Genomic DNA, 27192 nt, shown 5'->3' with positions numbered 1-27192 from the left:
AGTAACATCTCTATCAAGAACAGCCAGGACTCAAGGGGAAAGGAAAATTTCTTGGCTTCTCTAGGATTTAAGGGTTACCATGACATGGTTCTTTCAGCTTTAAACCTTGGAAAGTCAAAGAAAAAGCAGAACAAGATGATTTCTCCATGATGTCATATTCAAGGGAGCACTGGTATGAAGTTAGTGTTGTTCAAAGTGGAAACCTGTGATACAATGTTGACTATGCACACTGGATAAAAACAAAACCTAGTGTTCGCCCTACACACAGGTTCCTTGGTGTTATGTCTACCATGGTCATCACCACCACTCTTGGAAATTAGGTTGCCTCTGCACCAAGTCTCTGTATCTCCTAGTATTCTTGATCTCCTAAAAGTGCAATTCAGAGTCAGGTCCTTGTACCAGCAGCATTTGTCTCCTCTGGGGGCTTGTTAGAACTACAAATTCAAGAGCTCTATCCTAGACTGCTGAGTTCAGAGTCATTAGGAGGTGAGTCAGGACTCTGTTAAAACAAGCTCTCCAGGTCATTTTGATGTTTGCTAAAATTTGTGAAGCATCTCTCAGTCCTTGGAGTACATCCAAATTTAATGCTTTGTGTTTGAAGTGATTTTTGTTTTGTTTTGTGTTTGGAGAGAGACCTTGTGCTTGCTTCTAGGTATCATCCCCAAAGTGATTCTGATTTACTAAGTTAGAACACCAGTGGTATACATTAAGGAACACATGTCTAGAATTTCAGAAACCAGTTTTGCAGTCCAGCTTCCCAACTTAAATACTGTGTGACTCCTCTCTGAGAGGTGCCAATCAAACCATATCAACAGCATGAATCTTCCATTCTGATATTCTATAATTAGCATGACACCCTGAACTTACTAACATAGATCCATTCATCATTGAGAAGGAAATGTTCAACATATGTGTCATTCTCAGTAATTACATCCCATGTCTTTTAGAGAAGAGTGAAAGTGTATTTATCCTAGTAGTATACACACAAACACAGATACATTCAGGTAAAATAACTTTCTTCTTAAACATTATGCAACAAAATATTCCATTGGTTGTGAGAGGATTTAGGTATTTTGTAACTTAGGGAAATAATTTATTACTGGCAACAAAGGCACAAAATCTCACTGGCAGGATGAGGGCACAGTTTGAAGAGATTGGAATCATACAAGCATTGCTTCATAAACATTGATTTTTGTTGGCATAGTTTTAGAAAAGACTGATTTTTGTAACAGATATTATAATTATGCTCCAACAGGTGTTTGGAATGAAATCCTATATTGCAATTCTCTTTTTGGAGGTTTGGTCAGCATTGATTATTTTGAATGCCTAGGTTTGCAAGAGAATAAATAGAAAATGGTTTTAAACAAACATTTAGAGAGTATATTTTGTATTAATAGTAATTAGGGTGTCATCAAAATCTTGAAAATGGGGATTTGTGTAACCCAGTTGTAGAGTTCATTACTAGCATGCATAAGGCCCATCTCCAGCACTGCAAAAAAGAAAAAAAATCTTGAAAATAATCTGGGTATATTTAAGTAGAAGAAGGTATACACTATGGTGGGATAGGAAAGAATGTATTCTGTAGCTTATCCTTGGAAAAAATGAAATTACCAAGTAAAAGATTTTACCTTTTTTGCTGTCATTGTTCATTTATTCACATGTGCATACATTGTTTGGATCATTTCTCCACCCTGCCCCCTCCCCCATCCCTTCCCCCCTCCCCTCCTCAGTTTCAGGCAGGTCCTGTTCTGCCCTTATCACTGATTTTGTTGAAGACAAGACATAAGCATAATAAGAAAGACAAAGCGTTTTTACTAGTTGAGTTAAGGATAGCTATACAGAAAGATTCCTACTATTCCTCTCATGTACCCATGTGTTATGACCCATGTTGATTCAACTCTAACTGATCTTTACATTGGTTCCTGATCGCCTGCTTATGATAACCTGTCGTTTTTAAGGTTTCTGTATTAGTTCCTCTGGAGTGGGGACATCAAATGCTTTCATGAATAATTCATTTAAATCTTTTCAAATCAATTTACTCATTAATGATTAACTGTCTTAATTATAATTTATCAGTGAATTGGCAGGAAATACTGAAAACTGTCCTATAAAGATAACTTCTCTAAGTCAATAACAGCTTCCCCATTGAACTCAAGCTCCAGTTCTGAGCAAGAAGGTGAACTCACTAGATTTCCCTGAGCAAAAAGCCTTTCATGAGACTCAGTAAATATCGGCATGTCAAACATAAAACCCTGGCTCTTCCCTGTTTTATATTTGATTCTGAACATTTCAAAGTCCCAGAGTATCAGATACTTCTGTTAAACTGAGATCACCAGAAAGTCAAGCTTTTAGATGTTATTGTGACAACTCACTGCCAAAAACACTTGCAGAAACTATCGTAATACTGATTTTAAGAAGGTCAGAATTTTGATCTACAATTCCCTTTATTTGTGGATAGAATAATTTTATACTGCAGAGGCAACAAATATTAACACAAAGGTCACTAGCAGAACCTGGAGCAAATGATGGAATTTTCAAGCAGAATTCTTTTGAATCTGGTGTTGAACCAACTGGGGGGAGGGAGATGTGGCATTCACTGAATCGAGACAGTTCTCTGAATACAGCCCCAAAGAGACATAAAAGAACAACTTGAGAAACATGGTAAAATTGTGACGATGTGGAAGTAAAATCCAAGTAATGTAATGTCAGTGCATACTACATAATGTTTTATTTACTTGTTCTTTTTTATTGTTTGAGTTGAATTGAGATGTACATTATCACTTTTGTTACTTTTATTCCAAATGCTCAAATATTTAAAGAATGATGCAGAACCTAGTGATTTTTAGCATGTTAGGATAAAATATAGAAGCTATTGTTTATGTATGAATGTTTATAATTTGCCAAGTGTTTTGCTTTTGTCTCACTAATGAGATTGGTTTGTTTTCACATTTATTTATTTATTTATTTTTGTTGGTACTTTGTGGCGTTTGAACTCAGTGCTTTGCACTTGCTAGGCGTACTACCACTTCAGCCATGCCTTCAGCCCGTTTTGCTTTTGTTATTTTGGAGATAGTGTCTGGCTTTTGGCCCAGGCCAGAATGGACAGTGATCCTCCTATTTTATGTTTCCTGCCATGGCCAGGATGACAGATGCACCACCACATTTAGCTTTTTTCTGTTGAGATGGTGCCTTACAAACTTTTTCCCCAGGCTAGCCTAGACCTGAGGTTCTCCCAATAGCAGCTTTCCACTATAGCTTGGAATGGCAGACATGAGCCACTAAGCACTGAGCTTATAAGAGACTTGAACTCAGGGCTTTGTGCTTTCTGGACTGGCGCTCTGCCATTGAGCCACAACCCAGTATAAGATTGGTCTGAATTATAAAATAAAATTTTGATGTTAAGAATAAATAAAATGATACAGGTGTATTAGTGTGTACCTGTAATCTCAGGAATTTGGAGGCTGAGACAGGAAGGTCAAAATTTCAAGATCAGTCCAGGCTGCAGTGAGACCCTGTTTCAAAAACCATTAATTATTAATTAATTGATTATTCATCAATGAATTATTTAATATTTTCATAGATTTCTCTGCACAAAAGAAGAATCTGATATGTGTTTGGCTGCTTAATAACAGTATCTGTTAGCAGTTAACTATTCTATTCCTACATATCCAAAGCAACTTTAAAAAAAATTCTTTAAATCTCTGTAGCTTTGGAAACAATATTAGGCTTTTGCTTTTCTACCAACTTAGAGCTTGTGGGAGTGTAATACAGACAGCATTTCCAAAATAGCACAGGTATCTGAAAGGCTGCAGATTAACATTGCCAAGTACTAAAATAATCGAATAGATTTTAAATAAATTCTAGCCATCCCATGTGCCTCTCTGCCCTGATAGCCCCCAGCCCCAACACATACACCATTTGCCCTACAAACATCACTTTCAATCTTAAAAATATTCCAATATTTGAAATTCAAGATATAGTTCTATAGAACAGTACAATTTCTGAATTTCATTTAAAGTTTAAAAATTCTTCAAAACTTTCTCTCTCCTTGGAGTTGTAGGTGACAATCTTGCCATGCAAAATAGGTTATGGGGGGAATAGGAAAGGGAAGGAAACCTAAAACTTGAATGTGGTTGATACGCTCACTGTATAGGAACAAATACAGTCATCTTAAACTTGGGAGGCCACTATGGGAAGAGGTCTGGTAGAGATGAACCAGTGTGGGTTGTAATACACATGTGCATGGAGGCAATGCTAGGAATCTCGCTATCTTTATCCCAAACTAGCAAAATACTGTGTCTTTATTTATCTCTCTTATGTTTTGTCTTCAATAAAATCAGATAGAAGAGGGCAGAACAGGTTCTGCCCAGAAGGAGAGGGAGGTAAGTGGCCCCAAAAATGTATATACATGTCAGTAAATGTAAAAACAATAAAAATAATATGAAAGATCAAAACAAAACAAAAAAATAACCAGGTTCTTAGTGGGTTTCCTCACCATTTTCTCACATCCATCTGACTCTTACTGGTAGACCATGTCAGGATCCTAAGTGATTAAGCATAGGAGGGATGGGGAGAGGACAGGTAAGGGCTAAAAAATTCTTCTGTGGCAGGCTTTGATGGACTTCAGCCTTAGTTTCCTCTTAGGGAAATAAATAAAAATGAATATTTGGCTTGAGCGGAGTTTTGAAAAATGAATGGTGTTATAAGCAATTTCATGAGATTTTTGTATAATCCGATTGAGGAATATTTGAGCTTTCTGTGAAAGGGAATGATGCATGTTCTTCTAGTTGTCTGGCCATTTGTGTTTCCTGTTCAGCTCCCTGGGAATATAATTTTACCTGTTTTATGTGGACACTACTAACACTTCCAAAAAGTTGTTTTTGGTTCAGAATAGCACCTTTTCCAGACCATGAAAAAATTTATACAGCCCTCCTTTCACTTTCAGAGTAGAAATGTAGGTAGCTCCTATGAATCTTGGTCTCTCATTCTTTGCTTGGTTCCCAGTCTCTGGGGACATAGTAAGCTCCCATAAATCCCTTGTTCTTATGCTAATATTATGGGGAAACACCAAACCAACTTCTAGTATAAGAGAGGAGACAATAAATACCACAGCCCTTCACTAATGCAAGGCTTGCTGGTGGCATGAGACCCTCTAGTCACTGGCCTGATGTTCTTCATGGTCACATCATCTGTGCCAGCTTGCACCCACAGCATGATCTGCACTCTTTATTGATGTCAGTTTATCCCGCAGCTGGTTAGCTTGACCTCAGTGCATGTATTCTCTGTGTTAAGAGAAATTCAGGTGCCATCAGCACGAGCCCCAAGTTACTTCATTCTCTTCTGCTTGTCAGATTTCATAATGCCTCTAAGCCTTCTAACACACTTCTGAAGTCTTGGAACTCTATGTACACTCACAGTTTTTCCTGAAGGCTCCTTTTACTTCCTGGCATTAACTAACACATCTCTCCCCTGAGTACACCCTCAAACCCTCTTAGAGGGAAGGTTATTTTCTCATGTCTGTTGTAATTCTGTTTTAGGGATTAAAGGTAGTATGACATCTATCAACCCTCCATGAGCTTGTTGAATAACAAAATTAAAGAAGACAAAAGGAAAACCCTTCTGCACTTTTCAAGCTCACAGCATTCAGCTGCCCTCTCTGAGTCACAAGCACAGCAAACACTATTCATACACTATTAGGATTACACTGACTTTTGGTGCCACTTTCTTTTGATTGCATCATGGGGAAAAATGTTTGTGGAGTTGGCATTCACATTCTTTTTGTTAGTTAAAAAAAAAGGAGAGAAAGAATGATGGCATTACCCATATTTATTTATTTACTTTTAATTTATTAATTTATTTTGTGGGACTGGGGTTTGAACTCAGAGCCTACACCTTCAGCTACTCTACCAGTCCTTTTTGTTGTGAGTTTTTTTGGGATAAGATCTCATAGATTGTTTGCTGGAGCTGGCTTCCAAATGCAATCCTCCTGATGTCTGCTTCCTGAGTAGCTAGGATTACAGGCGTGAGCCACTGGCACCCAGCCCATATTGTTTTTTCAGGCATCCATGCTAGCTTTAGCTCAAAGGTAGGGTGCTTGGCTAACATGCATGCTTAGTGTCTTGCTTTTGATCCCCAGCACCAAGTAAATATATTAATTAATTAATTAATTATAAAAATAGCTATGCTAAGGGATATTTGTATGTCACTGGTTAGATTAAGCCAAACAGAAATTTACAACAAAATGTAAATGATTTTATTAAAGACTATTGGGGAGAAAAAAATTTCTCCCCCATTATAGAGGCTCATGACAGAGAACCTTCTAACAAAAGACAGATTTTTTAAAAGCATACAAATTTAAGTTAATTATGTAAAAACTTGTATTAGTTATTTATATTTAATATAAGTTTAAATTGGCACAGGAAATTTAGAACTGAAGACCTAAGCCAAGCTTGGTGCTTCATATCTCTAATACCAGCATTCAGGCTAAGGCAAGAAGATCAAAAAGTTTGAGACCAACTCATGCTACATAACAATATTATGTCTCAAAATAAATTTAATTTAATTTAATAAGTTAAGAAAAAACAAAGAAAAAAGGATAACTTATGATAAGTCTGAAGAAGAAGGGGTAATTGTGGGGACACAGCACTGGACCAGTGTGGGTCTGATCCAATGGTGATGAATTCAGAGGGCTTCTCTGCAAAAACTCTTTCCTCAGATTATTTTTGATGTCCCTGAGTGTCATTCCCTTCCTATGGGCAGAGGGCTGGACTCCTGGAGTGAGTCTTCTGACCTTTTTCCACAGAAATTCAACTCTGTTTTAATGGCCCACTTTAGGGATGAAGGCCAATGGAAACTTTTTCTAGTTTTTATGGCCTGCTTCTCCTGTTTCCTCAATGCCAGAGTGCCATATTTTGACTTAGTGTGTCCTGAAGCATCAATGGTAAGGTAAATAATTAAAAAAGCTAAAGAGGAGTAAGACTGTGTATGAGGGAAAAGGAGACAGGAAGTAGAGGAGGCAAGCTGGTGAAAAAATATTTAGATGGATGAAGTAAGAGTAAGAATTTGGAAAGAGAGTAAAGAATGAAGCAAAATTAAACTCCCCCATTTATGTAGAGAAGATCGGCCATATGACTCAGACAGACTATATTTTGATTCTGTACAATATCTCTGTTTGTTTTTGATAGTTTCTAGCATTGCCCTTTGAAAATGAGGCAGTAAATATTTCCTCAAATAGTTATCCAACAAATGAATCTAAGATCAAATTATGTGCTTATCATTTAAAGTAGGACAATATAAAATGAGACTTGACTTGTGTATTAATGGTATGCAAAGACACTTAAGTAGTATATTAGGCTCGTACAATCACCCAACACTTATAGTAAAATGTGAGCAGAGATTTTGTTTATGGTATTTGAAGTTGGTCAATCAAGAAGAACAGTATAATTGTTTATTTATTAAAGTTCTTTGAGAAGTCTTTATCATACAGTTTTACCAAATACATTTGGAGTCCTTGATAAGAAATAATGGATTTTTACTTTCATGATACACATGAATTTCTACCTTTTCTTCTTCATAGGAAATGTCACTTAGTCAAAATGTCACTGTTGTGTGTATTTTATGACAGCAAATTACTTTTAGGAATATGTGTCATATTCCAAAAATGAAATATAATTGAAATTATTTTCTAAGAGAGTGCAGCAGAAAACTTTTAAAATTACTTTTGCATCCTAATATTTTATGAACTATATATTGACATGAAGTATCAATCTTCATGACTGAATTTTTAAAAGATTTTTTGAATTCAGTCTGCATAGTAATAAGTACTGATATGTGAATGACATTATAAGTTGCAATTTTTTTATGTGACAACTGCAGAATTATTCTTGATAATATTTTTATAAATTACATCTGTAAACACACTCATTTATTTAATTCCAAGTGAAACAGCAATAAAAATTGTTTAAAAAAAGAGAGAGAGAAAGTATTTTCTAGAAAAATAGAAATAGCAAGAATTTTTTTTCTATTGCCTTTTTAGAAAATCTACATATTTCAATCTGAAAATGTAAGCTATCCTGTTCATTAGGTAATATTATTTGTGCTCTATTCCTATGCTATGTCTGCTACTCAAATTCTGTGTGATCATATTATTGTGTAGTTTATAACTTCAGAATTGGTCTTCATTATTTCTTTCTTTCTCTCTCTCTCTCTTCTATATTCTTTAGCCAAATCAATCTTCCTAAAACAGGAGTCCGTTCTATGTTTATAAACCTTAACAGAAATTTTAATATCTAATTTGGTAGACGAAGTCCTTAGCAAGGCATTTCAGGGTAGTGAAAATTATCACATGTACACAAAAAGTAGAGACCATGTAAATGTCTATCAATAGGTAGATGGCTAAATATGTAGCATGTTCATAAATGGAATATAAATAGGAGATTAGTTGTTTGCTAGGGCAGGGCAGTGGGGGAGATGGGGCATAACTAATAATGGGTTTCATTTTCAGGTGATGAAAATGTTCTAAAATGTATTGTGATGTTAGATGTACAATGCTGACAATATAATGAAAATAATTGAATTAGATACTTTAAGTAGCTGAATTGCTTAGCATGTGACTTACATCTCAATAAAGCTATTATATTTCAAAGGCTAAGGAAAGAAGTCTACAGAGACACATCTTCCTTTCTCTTCCATCTTGAATAATCAATCTTCCTCCTACATGGTTCACTACCTCATTGCCTTCAAATATCACTTTCCACTTTGGCCTGCTTCATTACCAATCTAAATTTCAAACTCTCCTTTGTGCTTATCTCTCTTCAATGTACATGTATTTTATGTGTTTATTATCTGCCTCCTGATGACAGGAGGAATTTTTGATTATTTCATTTGCTGTTGTTTTTCAGCCACTAGAAAATATTTGATCCATAGTGCATAGTCAGTAAATATTTGCTCCATAAATGAAAAGTATCACATGAAAGTGACAGATGGACTTGCAGCTCTAACAACCTGATTATCTTTTACACTACAAATAGTGTTGTTGCTATTGTTTTTGCAGTACTGGGAAATGAATTCAGGGCCTTGCACTTGCTGGGCAAACACTCTAACAAATAGTTCTAAAAAGTGTTTCAAAGGATCACCAATGGGTTGTGGTTATAAATAAGTCTGTAGAGGAAGGAAGAAACCCTGTTATTGAAGGTCTGAGGTAAACAAAGGTAGAGAATGATAGAATGGAAATGAACAGGGAGTAGTGGGATCATTGTTAGCTGTATTGCATCTTGCAGGCAGCGAATCCTTCCTTCTTCAAGAAAAGGATATCTGAGTGCTGGGAGTTCAGCTCAAGTAGAGTGGCTGCTTAGCAAGCATGAAGCTGTGAGTTCAACTCCAGTTCTGCAAAGTATTTTTTTTTTGTAGAAGGGGGTCTCTGAAATTATTTTTCATTTTTCTGTCCTTTCCATAATAGTTTATATTATCAAATACTTAGAAGTACTGGCAACATTAGGATATGTAATTTATAGCATTTGTTTTCATTTATTTATTATTTTATTTTTGATTTTTTTCTCCATGATGTAAATCAGATATTTATTCACTCAATCTCAAGTCACCTTCTATTCCTAATGTTAAATTTATTTTAAGAAAGAAGATAGCAGAATTCAGGCAAAAAAAGGGGTGGTGGGTTGGATTTGGACACAGTGGCACATACCTGTAATCCCAAATCAGTAGAATCCCAGTTTGAGTCCAGCCTGAGGCAAAAAATTAGTAAGACCTCATCTCAACCTGGTATGGTGGTGTCTGTCTGTAATCTGAGCTACACAGGAGGCATAGATAGGAGTATCTTTGTTCAAAATTGGCTCCAGGCAAAAAAGTGAGGTCCTACCTGAAAAATAACTAAAGCAAAGAGGAGTGGAGGCATGTCCCAACTCTTAGAGTTCAAACCCCAGGGCCACCATTAAATAAGCAAATACATAAATAAATAAATATTTTTTTCCAATTTATATTCATAAGACAAGAATTTAACTTTTCACATCAAAATGTATAACAAGCCATGACCTTGAACAAGATGAGGAAAGTAGTCAATGTTTTCGTTGTTTCATTTTGAAATTACTTAGGTCAAAAAGATGGAACAGAAAAGGACTAGAGTTCATTTTGCTTTTTAGGGGAAAATCCATTTATCAACCAATAAGGAAATTACAAACCCTGCTTTCAGTTCTTTGTTTAAAGTGCACTGTGGTGCAGTATGATTTGCATGTTAATGATGTGAATCCAACTGTATAATAAATGGGAAGGGGAAAATGCAAACTTGTTCCAGAGAGCAGGTTTGTTTGTTTTCCCTGATTTCTTCCTTAAATGTTTAACTTGAGAACACATCTATGAGGTATGCGTATATAAAAGCTAATAATTTGCAATCATTGAATGGAGTGGCAATGAACCAAGAAGTTTCGTTTCAGATTTCTCACTCAGAAAGCAACTGGACACTAGAGGCATTTGAACATCTTTGAGAGGCTGATAAACAAGGCGCTCACAGAATTCATTCTGTACAGTGCAATCTCTGAGGTCAGGAAGCATGAAGCTGCCACAATTTCTTTCCCTCACCAGCACCCACCCCACCCCCAGCCCAATTCAATCATGCAGTTAGGATGCTTTGTGTTTTGTGCTTTTCATTAATTTCCTGATAGGTTGTTATGCTTGTTCTCCTTAAGTAAAACAGCAAAGTAAAACCAATTTTTAAATATTAATATCTGATTAGTGAAAGTATGTCTTAGAAACATTGAATAGTAGACACTGAAAAAACATAATCTCTCTTTTTGCAAGCTACCCAATTTTACTTACAGCCATTGAGCCATTTCACAAATTGAAAAGCAACCATCCAGCCATTTCGTGTTTAGATTAGTATACATTTAAAAGACTCTAACACCATCAGCAGCATGCAGTAGCTCTCTCAGTGAACAAATAAAGATTAGAGGCAAGGGAAGAAATTCTATAAAATCAGTGGGTTTTTTCACAGGTGATTTTGTCACTCAAAGGACATTTGGCAGTTTCTGGGAATGTTTTGGGGTGGTGAGTGCTACTCTCTAGTAGGTAGAGCCCAAGGACGTTACTAAATACCCTACACTATAGGAAGAGCTCTCTCACTCACATTGATGCAACACAGAGTTGTGTGGTCTAAAATGTCACTTTGGTACCAAGGGTGAGAATTCTTGCTCAAATAGAGAAATGGAAAAAAGTATGTTTGAAATTATAATTCTCAAACTTTTACTATCATAAAAATGCTACCATAAACTTAGTGGCTTAAAACAATTTATTATCTCAGTGATTTTGAGAGCTAGGAGTGTTGGCCTACCTGGGTCCTCTAAAAGGCTTCAGTTACAGGGTAATCCTAGGCCATGTTCCTGTTGCAAATCTTGAGTGGGGAAGAATCTGTGTCCAAGCTCATATTAGCAGCATTACGTTGTTACAGACCTTCAAAATGAGGGTTTCAGTTTCTCACTGTCTTTTGCTCTCAGCAACTTATACCATTGCTATTTTAAATAGCTCATTGCTTCTCCAAAGACATAATGGAGAGCCTTCTTGACCCTTGAATGTTCCAATTTTTTATGTAATGTAATCATAATATCCACAAACTGTAGGAAACAGACACCTCACCCACTTTCGGGGATTCTGCCTCCTTACTTCAGTATCCTTAAAGCCTAGAAAGCAAACCAAAGTTGAAGCCATCAGTACAAGTTTGTTTAATGGACAGAGAATGGAGAAGCAGAAGCATGGCTTGCAAATCAATTTCTCAACCCATTGAGGGTGGGAAAGTCATGAATATAGGGCAAAAGAATGAGGGGCAAGAATAGACTATAAAGTAGGATATTCATGATTTTTCTTGAAACAGGTGGCAATTTTCCAGAACTCATATACTGGCTCCTTTTATGGTCTGGTGCTTCCTGACCTGGAAGCTGGCTGGTGTGGAGGTGTAGTATGGAAATTAGATAATAATGAAGTTAGACTTTGTTTGGCCTGCACTCTGGCAGCCTGTCTTAGATCCATCTAGTTTTGGCTAGCCTACCTGACAGAAACTTATTGCCTCAGGCTTTCTGTCCTTAGAGATAAGCAGAGTTCCAAGGTTGGGCAAGAGTTTAGCCAGGCTAATTATTACATTAAGCAACAATGATGTGTAGATAGCCATGCACGTCACACCATTTTATCTATATTCTGTAAGTTGTAAGCAACTATAGGAGTGTCATCCACTTTCATTAGGAGAGAATTCAGAAAGGTGACCATACTAGTAGCTAGGAATCATGGGAGCCATCTAAGAGTCTCTCTGTAATAGGAAAGCTATTCTTCTGGAGTTTGTTGCTGTTTTGGGTGTTTTTCTGTTTGCTTTGTTTTGCATTTATTTATTTGTTTATCTATCTGTTGCTTTTCATTAATAGTTAATAGAATAAATTTAAAAATCCTGCTGGCAAAATACACATATTTCAGAAAACTAAGAGCAAGGAGGACTATATATCACTGTCACATAACGACTGTCACCACTACTTTTTCATTTGTGTAGAATATTTGCAGTGACACCAAAGTATTGTTCATAGTCCAAACACAGAATCATGTGCTTTATTTGTGGCCCCCTTTTTTTTCTGTAAACCTATATACTTCTTGTTGTTTGCTGGTTCAGTCTACTGTTTCATTTTCTTTCTACATATTAAAGAATTTTCTGATTATTTGGTAGTTGGAGGATTGTGGAATACAAATTCCATCTTGGGTCTTTTTCAATGGTAGTGAAGTGCATTTATAACATATAATTGATAACATATAATTGTAAATCAGATAAATGGAATAACTACTAACTCACAGTACTAACTCTTTCTATTATACAGTGAATTGACTTGTTATAATAAATTTTTGTTTTGCTGGAGAACATGGTCTACTTACTCTAAGTATATGCTGAATGCTCAATTCTTGGTACTGAATTGTTTCCATTTCCCCATAATCAAGCTGGTGTAGGTTCTACACAGTTTTGGAAACTAATTTCAAAGGTGTGAGGTTGATGTTAAAAAGATAATATTAGTGAGATTTTTTGTTAAGCAAGACAGTAAAAATATTGTTAAATAAAAGTTTTATAGTTACACTGAATCTTTTATCCATTTGTATTATTTTAAGGTCTATAAATAGCTGGATTTCTTTTCAGATACCATTTTACCTGGTAGATTTGTACTGTAAAACATATCCTTTGTTATTTCAGATATTCATGATGACTTACAAAATTGCGTTAGTTCAGATTGCAGATGTTCTTTGCATTCATTAAAGATATCTGAATTTCTGTTTTACAAAAGTTGTGTTCACAATGCATAACTTTGAGGGGATGTGGAAATTATATAGTCAAAGACTTTTCCCCTTAAATAACTTCCAGGGATGTTTGTGATGTTTCTATTATATGAATATTCATAATACATACAATATTTTTATTAAGCATTATGTGCCAAGAACTGTGCTGTCTGCCTAATGTCTCATCATTTAGAAATCTATTTTACTTGTTTTTATTATTTTTTTCTAACAAACAGCATTTAGCCCAGTTTAGGAATTTGTCAAAAATTTTCACAACTAGAAAGTACAGAAGCTAACACTCATACAGATCTGTTTCTTCGAATTCACCTGGCTCAGCTGGGCTAGTGATGTAAAATAAGATTCTTTTCCAGTAAGAAAGAAATCCTGAATTCTCTTCGTGAATCAATATCCTCAAAATTACTATATTTTGAACACAAGTATAAGTAATTTGAAGTGACAATTTCATTCATTTTTTCCCATTTTCTGCTTACAGTCATTACAAATCACATAACCAAAGACTAGTGACTTAGCTAAGTAAAGGGAATGGGCCTGGGAAGAGAGAAGAACTAAAATTGAAAAGAAAGCTCTGGAGTCAGAAATATTCTCGTCTTATGATGTAAAGAGACCTTTTGGGATGCAGGAAATAAATGCATGATGAATGAAGGGAAGGAGCAAAGGTGAAGAGGCTCAAGTGTAGGCTGGAGAAGGTGGCAGGGCCTAGACTGGAGGGCTTCTTATAAGATGCTTAAGTGTTTTGAATTGATAAAATCAGTTGGGCACTTTTAAAGAGAAACAACATCTGATTTGCACTTTTCAAAGATCATTTCAGCTACAAAATGAAAGCTAGATTACACTATTCATACTGTGATACAAAGAAATTATTTAACTATTGACACATGCAACAACTTGCGTACACGTCAACACCATTATCAGTAGTGGAAAAAGTCAATCCTAAAAGATTTTGTGCAGTGTGGTTCCATCCTTGAGACGATGAAACTGTACAGATAGAGGATAGATTAGTGGTTGCTGGAGATAGGGATGGAGATGAGTGGATATGAATACAAAGAAGTAGTACAAGGCAATTCTTTGGTAGTGTGTCATGAATGTAGTGGAGGTCACGTAAATCTATACACACATACACTCATGCAAATGATTTCAGGTTTTAAAAAATGGTGATGTATTGGTTTGCTTGGGCTACCATAACAAAATACCAGAAACTGTCTTAAACAACATAAATTTATTTTGTCTCAGTTCTCGAGGTTCAAAGTCTAAGATCAAGACATCTACAGGTTTAGTGTCTTGAAGCCTCTTTCCTTAGCTTGCAGGTGACCATGTTTCATTTTCTCCTCACTTGGTTATTCCTCAGTCTGTCTGTGTCTTACTTCCTTCCTCTAACAAGGACAACAGTCATTTTGGATTAAAGACCACTTATAAAACCTCAATTTACTCTATCTTTTCCAAAAGGCTGTGCCTCAACAAAGTGACATTCTTGAGTTACTTGGGGTTACTTGAGGTACTTGGAGCTAGATTTCAACATACTAATGGGAGGAGGGTGCACAACTGAATTCATAATTGTTGAAAACTGTCTGTAGTCAAGTTAACAATTGTGCCAGTGTCTGTTGCCTGGCTTTGATATTATGCTATTGCTATATATGTTATAAGCACTGATGAAGCTAGGTTATGGGGTTGTCTATTTTTGCAACTTTGTGTAAGTCTATAATTATTTTAAAATAAAACAGGATTAGTGTGGAGTGGGAACAGCAAGGTAATCTCTAGATGCACAATGATTAGATTTGTGATGCTTAATGTGATGCCTCTAAGTCTATTATTTCTATATTAGTATTATAGTGATTAAAATTGTGTAATTAAAATTTAAAACTACTAAATCTTATTATAAAATTTAGTTTGGAGTGGGTGTTTAAAATTTTAAATCAAACTTTATCAAAATCACAGGGTAGTTTAAGACACAGTAGTATATGTATAGAACTTCTGAAAATACTTTTTCAAATAAAGGTTAGCTATTTATTCTATTACCTGTCATGCATTCACTGAGTTCTTACTGTATGCCAGGTATATTTGCACAAGATACAAAGTGGAATGTCAAGTTTCCTTGAATTCAGAAAGCATAACAGTCTAAGTGTGATTGTGCAGAATGATTTAATTTGTTTATTAGGTGTATACTCTGCACTGATTATTAAGCATATGAGAGGAAAGTACAATATGTTTGTAATCCTTTGTATACCAGTTAGGCAACTCTCTTTTTTGCTATTTAAATTACTTAAAAAATGAAATGCTCAGTGGTCTCACTAGTGTTAAAGAAGATTCAGTGATTCTCATTATTAGTTAAACACATTGAGGAGCCAGGTTTTGACTTGTAACTCATGATAAAATTAACCTACTATCTAAAGTCCTTGAGGAAAGGGACTCTCTTATATTCTTATTGTAGCAGCCAGCCAGATCTCCTGATTGTTTCATATTTATGTGTATCTGGTGAAAAATCAATGGTGAAGGGTTTTTTTTGTTTTGTTTTTTTAAGAGTTTCAGGTACTTGAAAAGTAATATAATGTCATTCTACTTTCCAAACTTGAAACACAAATAGCAAAACAAATAACCAAGAAGGGTAGCCACCCTGAAATAGGGCTTTACATTTTATCAGCTTTTTAGAAACTGGTGCATATGTAACAAAGACTAGCAAGTAAATATTCTACAAGCATCTGCAATCAATCAAAGTTACTAAAATTGCATTCTTAAAAATAAAAAAAACTTGGAGCTTAAATTGTGGGCTCTTTGTCACTGATTACTTTGTGCTTTTTATTTCAAAATATGGAGAATAATTTTATTGTTCTTGAATTTGTTTTACCTTCATACATCTCATAACTAAATCTACACAGCACTTATATTCTGGTATTCCTTTACCTTTATAGGTAAATTTAATTCACAAATTAAGAGTAAAACATATGTCACTGCAAATATGAGTCAATAACTCCAATGAGTAGATAACACTGATATCAAAACTAAGAAAATTCAGTGTTGAGGCTAGATATAAGGACTAATTCTTAATCCACATCAATTCAGCTACTTATGCTCTTAGAACGTTTTATTATTTGTGGAGAAATAAGTTGAATTGAATTCCCCAGATTACCTGTTTGCCTGTTTCTGTCACCACCAAAATTGTAGCATTCCAATTAATTGAAACTTTTAGAAATTTTATCATAATGGGAAGGCCAACATTTTTAGTTTGTTTGTTTAATTTTTGACAGTACTAGAGTTTGGAACTCAGGTCTCCCATTTTAGGCAGGTGCTCTACCACTTGCTCTTGTACTGTTGGAGTCGAACTTTATTTGGTTGTTTCATTTTTAAATAAGGAATAGTAATTAAGGTGGAGCTACAGAAGAATTCATATCAGTATAGCCAAATCTTGTTTCATTAAAATGAAGAAACAAACATGAGATCCATTCACCCAAATACCAAAGGCCTACTATGTGCAGTAAGACCATGGTGTCCGTACTGAGAAGCTACCACTGGCTCTCTTACTCCCAAGCTCTTCTGCGTACATGTGTATCGCATAGAATACTAACCATCAACAGCACCACTGCAGACACTTGTTCTCCCTACATACACTCCTCCAATGCAGTGATGCTTCAACATACCCCAGGATCCTATTGAATGGAAGTCAGCTCACATCACTCTTCTGCTGCACATCATCCAGTGGCTTACCAAAGTTGTCATCATGACCATGAAGTCCTGGGCCTGTGAACATATCCTGTATTCTATAGCCCTACCTCTTTGATCTCATTTCACACTGCTTTTCTTCACACACTCTACTGCAACCACAATGGCTGCCACACTGGGTCTGTCTTGGTAGCTGCTGTTCCCAACAGACTGCACAAAAGATGAGTAATAGTGAAGGACAGAGAAAGGAAGCTCATTACACTGGCACGGGATGCCACAGAAAGAGGAATTAGCATTCCAAGTCATCTTCAAACATCTTCTCCAAGCAGACATTTGCTTCAGGTTTAAATAAAAGGAAGAAATAGGAGCAAGGAGAGAGGTATGCATAATTATTGAACAGTCTTAGTCACAGGGGTCTGGCAGCTCAGTGTCTCAGGATTGATCAGGTGAGGTCTTGTTTCAATAAGAGTCAATCCTGCCTCTCAGGTGGTCTGTCTTGTGGGAACTGCTGTTCCTTTTCTTGAGGGCTGTTTCCTCCATCTCTTGTTGCAAAGATATTATCAATCAGTCCTGTCCTTCCTGGATTCCCAGGTGGCTGCAAGAGAGAATGGCTCAGAGCAAAGGATGTAAATACAAAATAGAGGACTGCTTTCAGTTAATCCATGGGTCAAAGAATTCAGTGCTCCTCAGCAAAAGCAGCTTTTAAACACCTGTTATACTCTGAACTGTCAGGGTGGGGCTGTGGCCTATTAAAAAATATTGTGCCACCTTCTGCTTTATTCTTTCTTCTAATTCATAGCACTTATTAAAATATAGTATAATGTATATTTTTTATTGTTTATCTTTCCTACTAATGGAAGCTGTATGAGGGCAGAATTTTTTATTGATTGCTATTTTCATTGTTTACTGCTGTATTCCCAGCATTTAAACTAATATATAGTACTAGTAATTCTTGGTTGACATCAAGAAGCAAATAACAATGTTGTTACTGATAGTAAATAATTAGTAAATTGTTCTCTGCCACATACTTTCCTAAGTACTTTAAATAGATGTTGTGACTTTAAATAGTCATCTTTCTCTCCAGTAATTCATGATATCATCTCCACTTAACAGATAAAAAAACTCAAAGGCAGAGAGGTACCATAATTTGTCCAAGGTTCATCTCTTTTAAATGATGGCATACTTATCTCATGTTGTAAGGGAACAGCTCTGTTACCACTACAATATTTTATTAATTTTAAGATTCTTGTGAATTTGCCTTTCAACATCTTCTAGGTTGGATGTGCTTAACTATGGAAGACATATATATGTATTGAGTGAATAAACATAATTTATATATTTATTCTCTTACTATTTTCTATCTTCCTCAGTAGCTTTTGCTGTAAAGCCTTTTGGCTTTAGCTTCACAAGGGCAAAGAACATGGTAATTCTAGTCAGCATTTTCTTCCTAATATGCCTACCACATGGGAGTTGATTAATAGATATTGATGGATTGAATTAATCTCACAATTCCCAGAGCTGAGCTCTTCAATAGGCATGTAATATATGCCATGCTCTGACACTTAAAAAAATGACTTCACCCTTTATCAGTTCATCAGAGTACAGAGGTACATGAGATGTGAGTCAATTACCTATATTAAAATCCTGGCTTTACTACTTATGAATGGTGTGAGACCAGGAAATTTGCCTAACCTCTCTGGGCTTCAGTTATGCCTATAGGGTAGATAATAAACAAGCAAGAAATACTGGAAATGCAATTGTTTGTTGATGGCTCATGTCCATTTGTATGCTAAACACTCTATCAAGGTATCTGGAATCTACGAGTTCTCTTACATGGTGGTACACAATTCTTACTTAGGGGAATAAATTAGCCCCATTTGGATTTCTTCTTTTACATTCAACAACAGAGAACAGGCCACTTTCTCATGCACTGTGTGTCAGTTCTCAATATCCCAAGTTCATATGGCTAAGGGTCGAGTCTCTGTAACAGTGCTTTGGTTGTTCCTCTGTTCTTATGAACTTGTAACCTTTGGAAAATTACTGACTTCTTGATGCCTCAGCTTCACCATCTGTAAAATGAGAGTGTAAGAGCAGTGCTTTCTCACAGATTTGTTTTCAGGATTAAATAGCTTCATCCCTGTGTAATACTAAGAATATTGCTTGGCCCATAGTGTTTACTCAATAAATTCCCCCAAGTCTGGGCTTAAACTTATTAGGATTTTTACCTATACATACATATGTCTAAATTTCGAAATTTCTAGCAACAGCATTGTCCTAGTGAAAAGAGAGAGATTTTGGTAAGCTTCCCAGCTGTGTAAATTTGCCAGCAATATAAACTTGAAAGAATTGCTGAATTTGACTTCTTTCATACCCATAATGAAGATGAGTGCACCCACTCAAAGGTTGTTGGGAATGTAAATTAGAGCACATGTATAAAACATTCAGCAGTTTCTGGCATTGTAGGTTCTTAATATGTAGCAGATAATTTTAATAAGATGCCCAAAATCTTATATTTTAGTTTATTATCTTATATAATAAGGCCATTACAATTTCATGTTTATTAAAACATTTAATTTTCTCTAGTTACAATAAGGATAATACCCTAGGAGAGAACCAGAAAATATAAATGGATCAAATTACAAAAATAAATATGCCTCCACATGGCTGATAGTCTGGAATTTCACTATCTCAAGAGGCCATGGAGCCAAGTATTATTATAAGTGGATTCTGAAAAGAATTTGGTAAGTTCGTGAAGGGTGATATTAACGTTACTTTTTTTAAAACCTAGGCATAATCAAATCTGCCACCTACTGCTATACATGGGGGTCAGGGAGAACTTCCTATGGATAGGGCTGTGCGTGCAGCCAAAGGCTACTTGCAGCTTTGTGACGGTGTTAGTTTTCTCCTTTCCTCCACCAGACCCTGGGGAGGCTTTCTGCAGTAATTGACCTTGGATTCAAATAAACACTTTGAGGACAGGAAAAAGGAAATGCTTCTGCAGTACTCAAAATATTGTTTGTTGGAATGAAGTTGATACTAAACAAAGTTTGTGATGGGAAAACCATGAAGAGAAGTACATGTTGTAGGGAGAAAAGGGAAATCAAAAAGAAAAGCTTTGGACTTTATGAGCAAGGGTAAACAACGCGCTGAAGTGAAATATATGCTGGGATTGCATAGTTTTATATTCTGACTTAAGCGTTTCATATTTTTAAAAGATACTCATTTTAAATAATAAATGATTGTAATCAAGGATAATGATGCCTTACTAGACTCTTTATTCTTTCAGTCTCTTCCTAAAAGATTATGTAACATGGGTAATTGTGGAATGCATAAAGCAATTCAGAGTGTCAGATGTCTTTTGTTTGCTTAGTTTTTGGGGTGCTGGAACACAGTGCTTTGTGCGTGCTATGCAACTCTCTACAACTGAGCTACATCCCAGCCCTGAGTTTTTGGAACAAAATTCTATGTAGCTCACATTGGCTTGGAACTCATGATCTTCCTGCCTGTCTTCTGAGTACTAGGGTTGCAAGCACCTGGCCAGAGTATCAGTTCTAGTAGCAAAGTAACAAAAACATGCAATATGGAACTGAAAAATAACAGCTTACTTTTATTTGTATGAAAATAACTTGTTTACAATTGGAAGATATATTTTCACATTTTTAAATTAATAATTTATAGCAATAACTACTATATACATTTTTTGGCCAGAACTACCAAATGAAATAATAGAGACAAAGAACATGTTGCAAAATGTAAAGCTCTATACAATTGTTAGTGATTTTTATTGTTTTGTATTAGTAAATTCCACAAACTATAACTTGCAACAGCATTCAAAATAATAGTTGTTCAAGAAGTGCTGAAAGAAAAAATTTTAGCAAATAAATCAAATTATAAAGATGAAATAAGCTGAGGACAGTAAATGTCAGGGACCAGAGAATTTTAAAAGTTTGTTTTTTTTTTTTTTAGGGCAAATAGGTTGTAAGAGGAAATTCTTAAAATGGAATTTTATTTAGCTACTTCTATGAAAATACCAATCTTATAAGCACAGTAAGCTGAGAAACAATGACAAAATAATAAGGAAATTGCACAATTTGGGTAAAATATTACATGTCACTAGTCACTCAAGCTTACTTTCTTTTAGACAGTGACTTTTCCTGATATGGAGCTACATAAGGCATTTAGCATGATAGCTCTAGTAATCTGGCTGTGCCAACAGGGAGGACACGATAACATTATACACTGGCAGTGTCATATCGCTGAGCCACAGCTGGATGATAAAGTCATACTCTTATAGGGTGTGTAACGTGGGCTGGAACTTCATCAATCAATGACCCTGGAGTGAATGTAGATCTTTGTTCTCAGTACCTAGCAAGAAGACAAGTTCTTTCCTAGGTTTGAGGAATAGCATATATATCACTAGTACCTATTTTGCCAAAAGGTGGCTTTGAGCTGAGCCCTTGGGACTTCTGCATGGCAGAAAGTGGAAGGGAAGAGATGGGAGATCAGAGACAGTTTTTAAAATTGACTTTTATTCTGCTTAATGTCAAAAAGAATGGTATGACCTGCTTGTAGACCATCTTTTTGCAGCACTACTCCAAAGATATAAGTTCTACATCAATCTTTAACACTAGTATTATTAAACTGCATCCTTCCAGTATATGTTAAAACAAATGGAACTCTTAAACAAAAATCTCTTTTTATTAGTGTTTTTTCTTCATGAGAGTATATCTACTCTCATGATTGAGAGATGAGGACATCATCATTCTTACAGGATTGTCATTTTCGGGGGGAGGAAGAAGACTGATTATTTCCTCTTTAAAGTGTCTAGTGGTTTTCTTTGGTGATACCATAAGGTACGTTAGTAAGATAAATGTTCTAGCTGTTCACCATAGAGCCTCTTAGTTACTCCATTTTGATATTTCTATGTATCCTTTCCCATCTTTAGTGATACTCTACCCAGTACTGCTTTCTTGACTTATCCGTGTCTTAACTAAGAGTCTAGTTACTCTTAATAAGGCACAAAGCTAAAAAAAATAATCTTAACAAAATACATGCTAGTAGTAAATCACTACTAGCTTCTTGATGGACATGATATCCAAACCAAGTCCTAAAGGATAAATGGGGCTTAGCCAGGTAAAAAATGGAGGCGGGAACTTTTTGCAGCATATGCAAAGACTCTGTGGTAGATGGAAAAGTAAGCAGTTGGGGAGGGCTACTGGTAATTTTGTGTGATTTTAAAAGTAGAATGAAAGGATTAGGAAGTACTATAAATGGTCTGGAGGGAGAAATTCATCAAGGGTTTTGAACATTAAATAAAGGAGTTCTGTTTTTGTCTGGAGGGCAGACAGAAACCCCTTAAGGTTTTTAATGAGGAGAGTAACATTCCAGTTTATAAGAAGTACGTCTGGAAAAGGTGGAAAATGCTTTAAGCAGGGTAATTTTAGGAAGAATAATAAACAGCATTAATTTTCATCACATGCTACTATTGCTAAATTCATTCTACTGGGATATTGTCTTCAGAAATCTGAAATCTGGATCACTTAATAGAGTACAAGGATACATATAGTAAGTCTATGCTAAAAACAAATCTACAGGAAATTAATGTCAGGAGTCAGCAAGCAAAAAATCTTGTTGTAGTATGCCACTGCTTCTTGTGTATGATTTGTATAATTGAAGTAACAGTCTGGAGAACTTTCTGTTTGTTTATTTCTGAAAGTACTGAGATTTGAACACAGGGTCTTTCATGCTTGCTAGGCAGGTGCTCTACCACTTGAGCCTCATCCCTAGCTCTTCTTGCTTTAGTTATTTTTCAGATAAGGTATCATGCTTTTGCCTACACTGGCCTGGTCCATGGTCCTCCTATTCATGCTACCAACATAGCTGAAATGATAGGGGTGCACCACTGGCCCTAGTTCATTGGTTGAGTCAGGGGTTTTGTTAACTTTTTGCCCAGTTGGTCTTGAACCACAATACTCCCAACCTCTGCATCCCAACTAGCTGGGATAACAGGTGTGATCCATCACACCCGGCTGGAGAACCTTCTTGCCATATGCACAACTATGTAGCTGTATAGTGAAAATGATTGCTGAACAAATCTTTTTTCTTTTCCTAGTTACATACTAATTATAATATCAAGTTGCAGAAAGGCACATTCATTTTGAAAGCATTCTTCAGTACAGTACTTACATAATTCTCAAGAAGAGAAAGAAGGCAATTGAAAAAAAACAGCTTCTATTTTAAAAGCATTTTTTTTACTCTAGCTCAGATACTTTCCTGAACACATTAACTTGAGCATAAGATTATTTAGCTAATAACAGGTAACTGCTATGAATCGCCACTTTCACACGATCAAACAAAAAAAGACAAAGAAGAACTGGAAATGCTTTGTTTAAAGCAAAACTAAAGCTCATTATCAATGAAAAGATTATAGTCCCTGTCAAAAAACTAAAAGTTGCTCAGAACGGTCCCTTCACAAGTACAAATGAGAGCTAGCATCATTTTAGTTAAAGGAATCAGAGAAAACATTTGGAGTTAGCTTTTTAACTATTGCCTTACTACTCCCCCAGGTAGTAAGAAGTCAAAAAGAATTTTTACATTGTTGGGAAAAATTTGTACAAAATGTCTGTGCATCCTACAATGACATCATTGACATGTTTTTAGAGCTAATTCTTAATAGTGTCAAATATTTCATTTCAATTTGATTAAATATTCCTATTTTATGTAATTTTTTAAAACATTTCATTGATTTGTACTCACATAATATGTATTAAGAGTCATTTTTATTTACACTTTTTTTGGCAGTACTAGGGATTGAACATGCTTTCTACCACTTGATCCTTGCTCCCAGCCCTTACAGTTTTTTTGTTGTTTTTTGAGATAGGATCTTCCTAATATTGGCTGGACGGGTGAACTGATAATCCTCCTGTCTCCATCTCCCAAATAGCTATGAATACAAGCATATGCTACTATGCCTAGCTTATTGTTTATAATTTATTTTTGTTTTGTTTATAATTTTTATTTTTTCTTGCTGAGCCAAGGACCAGACCCTGAGCCTTGTACATGCTAGGCAAGCTCTCTATCACTTAGCTACACCCCAGCTCCAATTGTTCATAATTTTAAGCACCAATTGAATTTAATGTTTTGAAATAAATTGTTACATTTTCTGTTTAAGTTGCACTAAATTCTTAAGATCAATAATTGTGAATTCTGAGCTTTTATTTTATGAAAGTAAATGTTTAAAGTATCATCATTTTGCTCTGCTATTACATTCATCAGCAAAAAACTTGAAAGGCTTCTGTATTCATTTATTAACAATGATGAACTCAAAGATTGTGGCGTTTGGGGAGAGAGAAAAAATAGATGGATTTCACAAAGGGAATGAGACAAAATCACTAAGAGTTGGTAATTTGTGGGGTATTGTGTATGTGGAAGAAGGGAAAAAAGGATACTTGGCCTTTTGTATGATCTAGTTATGAACACATAAACAGGGAACATATCTTCCCTTTCTCCTTTCTCACTTTCTTTTTCATGGAAAGAAACCAGAAAAAGAACAGGGAAACTGAGAAGGGAAAGAAGGAAGCAAGAAGATGTAGCAGATAGCATCACTTCAGGAAAAGCTACAATTTCACTGATTAAATGCTCAGAAATTAATACCCTTTGCCCTGCCATATTTCTCCTGGAAGTTTTATATATACCTAATATACCATGATGAATTTGGGACCTCTTCTGGTAGGCAAAAGAAACTTGAAAATAGGTCCTTCAGCATATGTGTAGTTAACTTACCCTAAGCAGACAATAAAATGACAAACAGCTGGAGGCTCATCCAAGGGCTTCTACAGCTTCTTAAACCTGAGAGACCCTGCATCAGGCTAGAGCCTAGGCCCCAACAGTTTATTGCTAGTGAGTGAAACTCGGATCTTGACTCTTACAGCTAGGAATGTGTGTGTATGTCTGTGGAGAATGCCTGTATTCTTGTATTCCCATGATAAAAATATGAATATTGTTTCCCAGTAAGATAATCTCTGTAGTGAGTGTTCCCTTCGTATTGTTGGGAGAGTCTTTGGATACATTATAGGTTCAGTTACCTGTTAATACCAGGTCAAGGAACCGAACTATTGTCATTTGGAACTTAGAATACATTTCTCATTTTAAAAAAATGTTTGAAAATAATTTAGGAGCCTAACTACCTGAGAACTACTTATTCTTTACATCAACAAATGTCAAGATTGAAAGCTTGGTTAAGATGAGTTCGTTCTAAAGAATCAAGGTAGATTACTAAATACTCTAATGTATTGCAAGGGAATTATACTCAGAATTGCTCTCTATTTTTTTATCTGAGGAGCACTTATTTCTGTTTCTTTTCTTTCTTTCACCTCCCTCCTATTTGCTGCACTTTAGAAACTCATGTTGCCTAATGTGAATAGAGTGTTTTATATAACTCTTTTTTTTCCTATACCAAGTTTGAACACTAAGTAGAGGGCTTAAGGTTTTAATCCTCTAATTGTCAAAAAGGCTAAGAGTGTTAAGCTTACTAAAGAGTTCTGCTGTGGTGTAACTTTGATTTCTATGATTAAAATTGAGAAGAGAACCATAAAAAAGGCAATGTTTTGGCAGTGGTCAGATGGTTGTTTTGGAACTCAAATGACACTCTGAGTCCTTAGCATTATTTTATTTTCGCCTGATTTCAAATGGAAATGAAGTCCCTAAAAACTTAAAACTCTGACCTGATGAAGAGAAGTGGTTTCTACAGTATTGGGACATCTTGAGGCCCATCTGTGAACCAGCAATGTGGTGTTTTCTTTCAAATTTTATTTCAGGAATCTCTACCACAGGCCCTCTCGGCATGGGAAGCACAACCACCAGTACTACTCTTCGGACCACAACTTGGAGCGCCGGACGGAGCACCACCCCCTCAGTGCCAGGAAGAAGAAACCGGAGTACAAGTACACCTTCTCCAGCTGCGGAGGTGCTTGACGACTTCACCACACACCTGCCGTCCGCATCCTCCCAAATCCCAGCTATGGAAGAGAGTTGTGAGGCTGTGGAAGCCCGAGAGATCATGTGGTTTAAGACCCGTCAAGGACAAACAGCAAAGCAGCCATGCCCAGCAGGAACTATAGGTAAGCCTAAGCCTGTCTAATCAACTAAGTTAAAGGAGGTTTTTTTTTTTTTTTTTTTCCTTTAGCTTTATTTTCTAGAGGGTTTTTTTCCTTTCTTTTCTTTCTCTCCTTTCCTTCTTTCTTTTTTTTTTCTTTTCGTTGTTAACTACCTATTTTATTACTTCACATTTGATTGGATTCTGAACACAGCTAAATTACATTTTAAAGCAAGGTATTGTGAGAATTTGAAAATGCAATCTGCAGAAGTCATGGGTGAGAGTCTGGTAGGAATCCCTCTGAGAACTGTAGTTTTCAGGCAGTGTCAGGTCTTGGGATCAAATTACAGTGAAACTGTAGATGCTTTTGCTTCTCCTCCTCCCAATAGTCATCTCAGTACAGCATTCCAGTGATACTTGATGGCTGGGAGTTTATCATATGTTTGTCACCAATAATTAGATATTGAATGCAGAAAATGAGATAGAGAATTTCTACATAAGACAATGACTATTGGCCCCGCCAAACATTTCACAAAACGAAGTTTGCCCTGCCCTTTTGCCAGTCATTGTGGTTGTTCGGTAGTAGTCACAGGCTCTTACCATCATCAAGATCCATGCTGGCAGTAGCCAGGTTCCTACTTACACACCAGAGAGGGCAACCCTGCATTGTTTCCTGTAGGGAATAGTTAAGAACTAAACAGCTCTTCACCTGCTTTATTGCTGACATAAATCATAGTATTCACTAATTCCAATCACAATATTATTTACCATTTTTAAGACAGAAATATTCCAACTTTCTTATTACAATGCCTTGCTCTTCATAGACTAATATGTCACACACTGAAAAACATTTGCATTATTCCCTAAAATATAGAAATATGCAATAGATGTCACTATTCCAGGATTCCTAGGAACTGTGTCTTTGGGCATTATTGATTTAGTTTCTTTAAAAGAGAAGCTTTTCTTAGAGAAGTTCCAGTATGGATACATCATTCCAGATTCCATGACATTTGAAGCTGTGGGAACAAGGGAGAGTACCTTGGTTTCTATAAAAGTGCATATTTGTTTATTTTTAGCAAAATGTTAAAAAATGCTGAGCATTCTTCCTTCCCTTTCTGAAAAGG

At 35.8% G+C, this 27192-nt stretch overlaps 1 protein-coding gene across 44 annotated transcripts in view; it reads left to right on the top strand.

Annotated features, from left to right (window-relative positions):
* The window catches only part of Adgrl3 (adhesion G protein-coupled receptor L3), a 1316738-nt gene that overhangs the window by 566902 nt on the left and 722644 nt on the right, over positions 1-27192 (top strand). For 35 of the 44 annotated variants that reach the window (XM_074042162.1, XM_074042151.1, XM_074042155.1 and 32 more), the window contains one exon: positions 25791-26093. In XM_074042162.1, the coding sequence (XP_073898263.1) occupies positions 25791-26093 (303 nt within the window). The remainder of the gene's footprint in view (positions 1-25790; positions 26094-27192) is intronic. The other 9 variants (XM_074042133.1, XM_074042137.1, XM_074042139.1 and 6 more) reach the window with 1 other exon arrangement.

The sequence above is a fragment of the Castor canadensis genome, chromosome 9, assembly GCF_047511655.1.
Source record: "Castor canadensis chromosome 9, mCasCan1.hap1v2, whole genome shotgun sequence".
Taxonomy (NCBI): Eukaryota; Metazoa; Chordata; class Mammalia; order Rodentia; family Castoridae; genus Castor; species Castor canadensis.
Note: the sequence above shows the minus strand (reverse complement) of the source record. Positions and strands in the feature narration are given on the sequence as shown.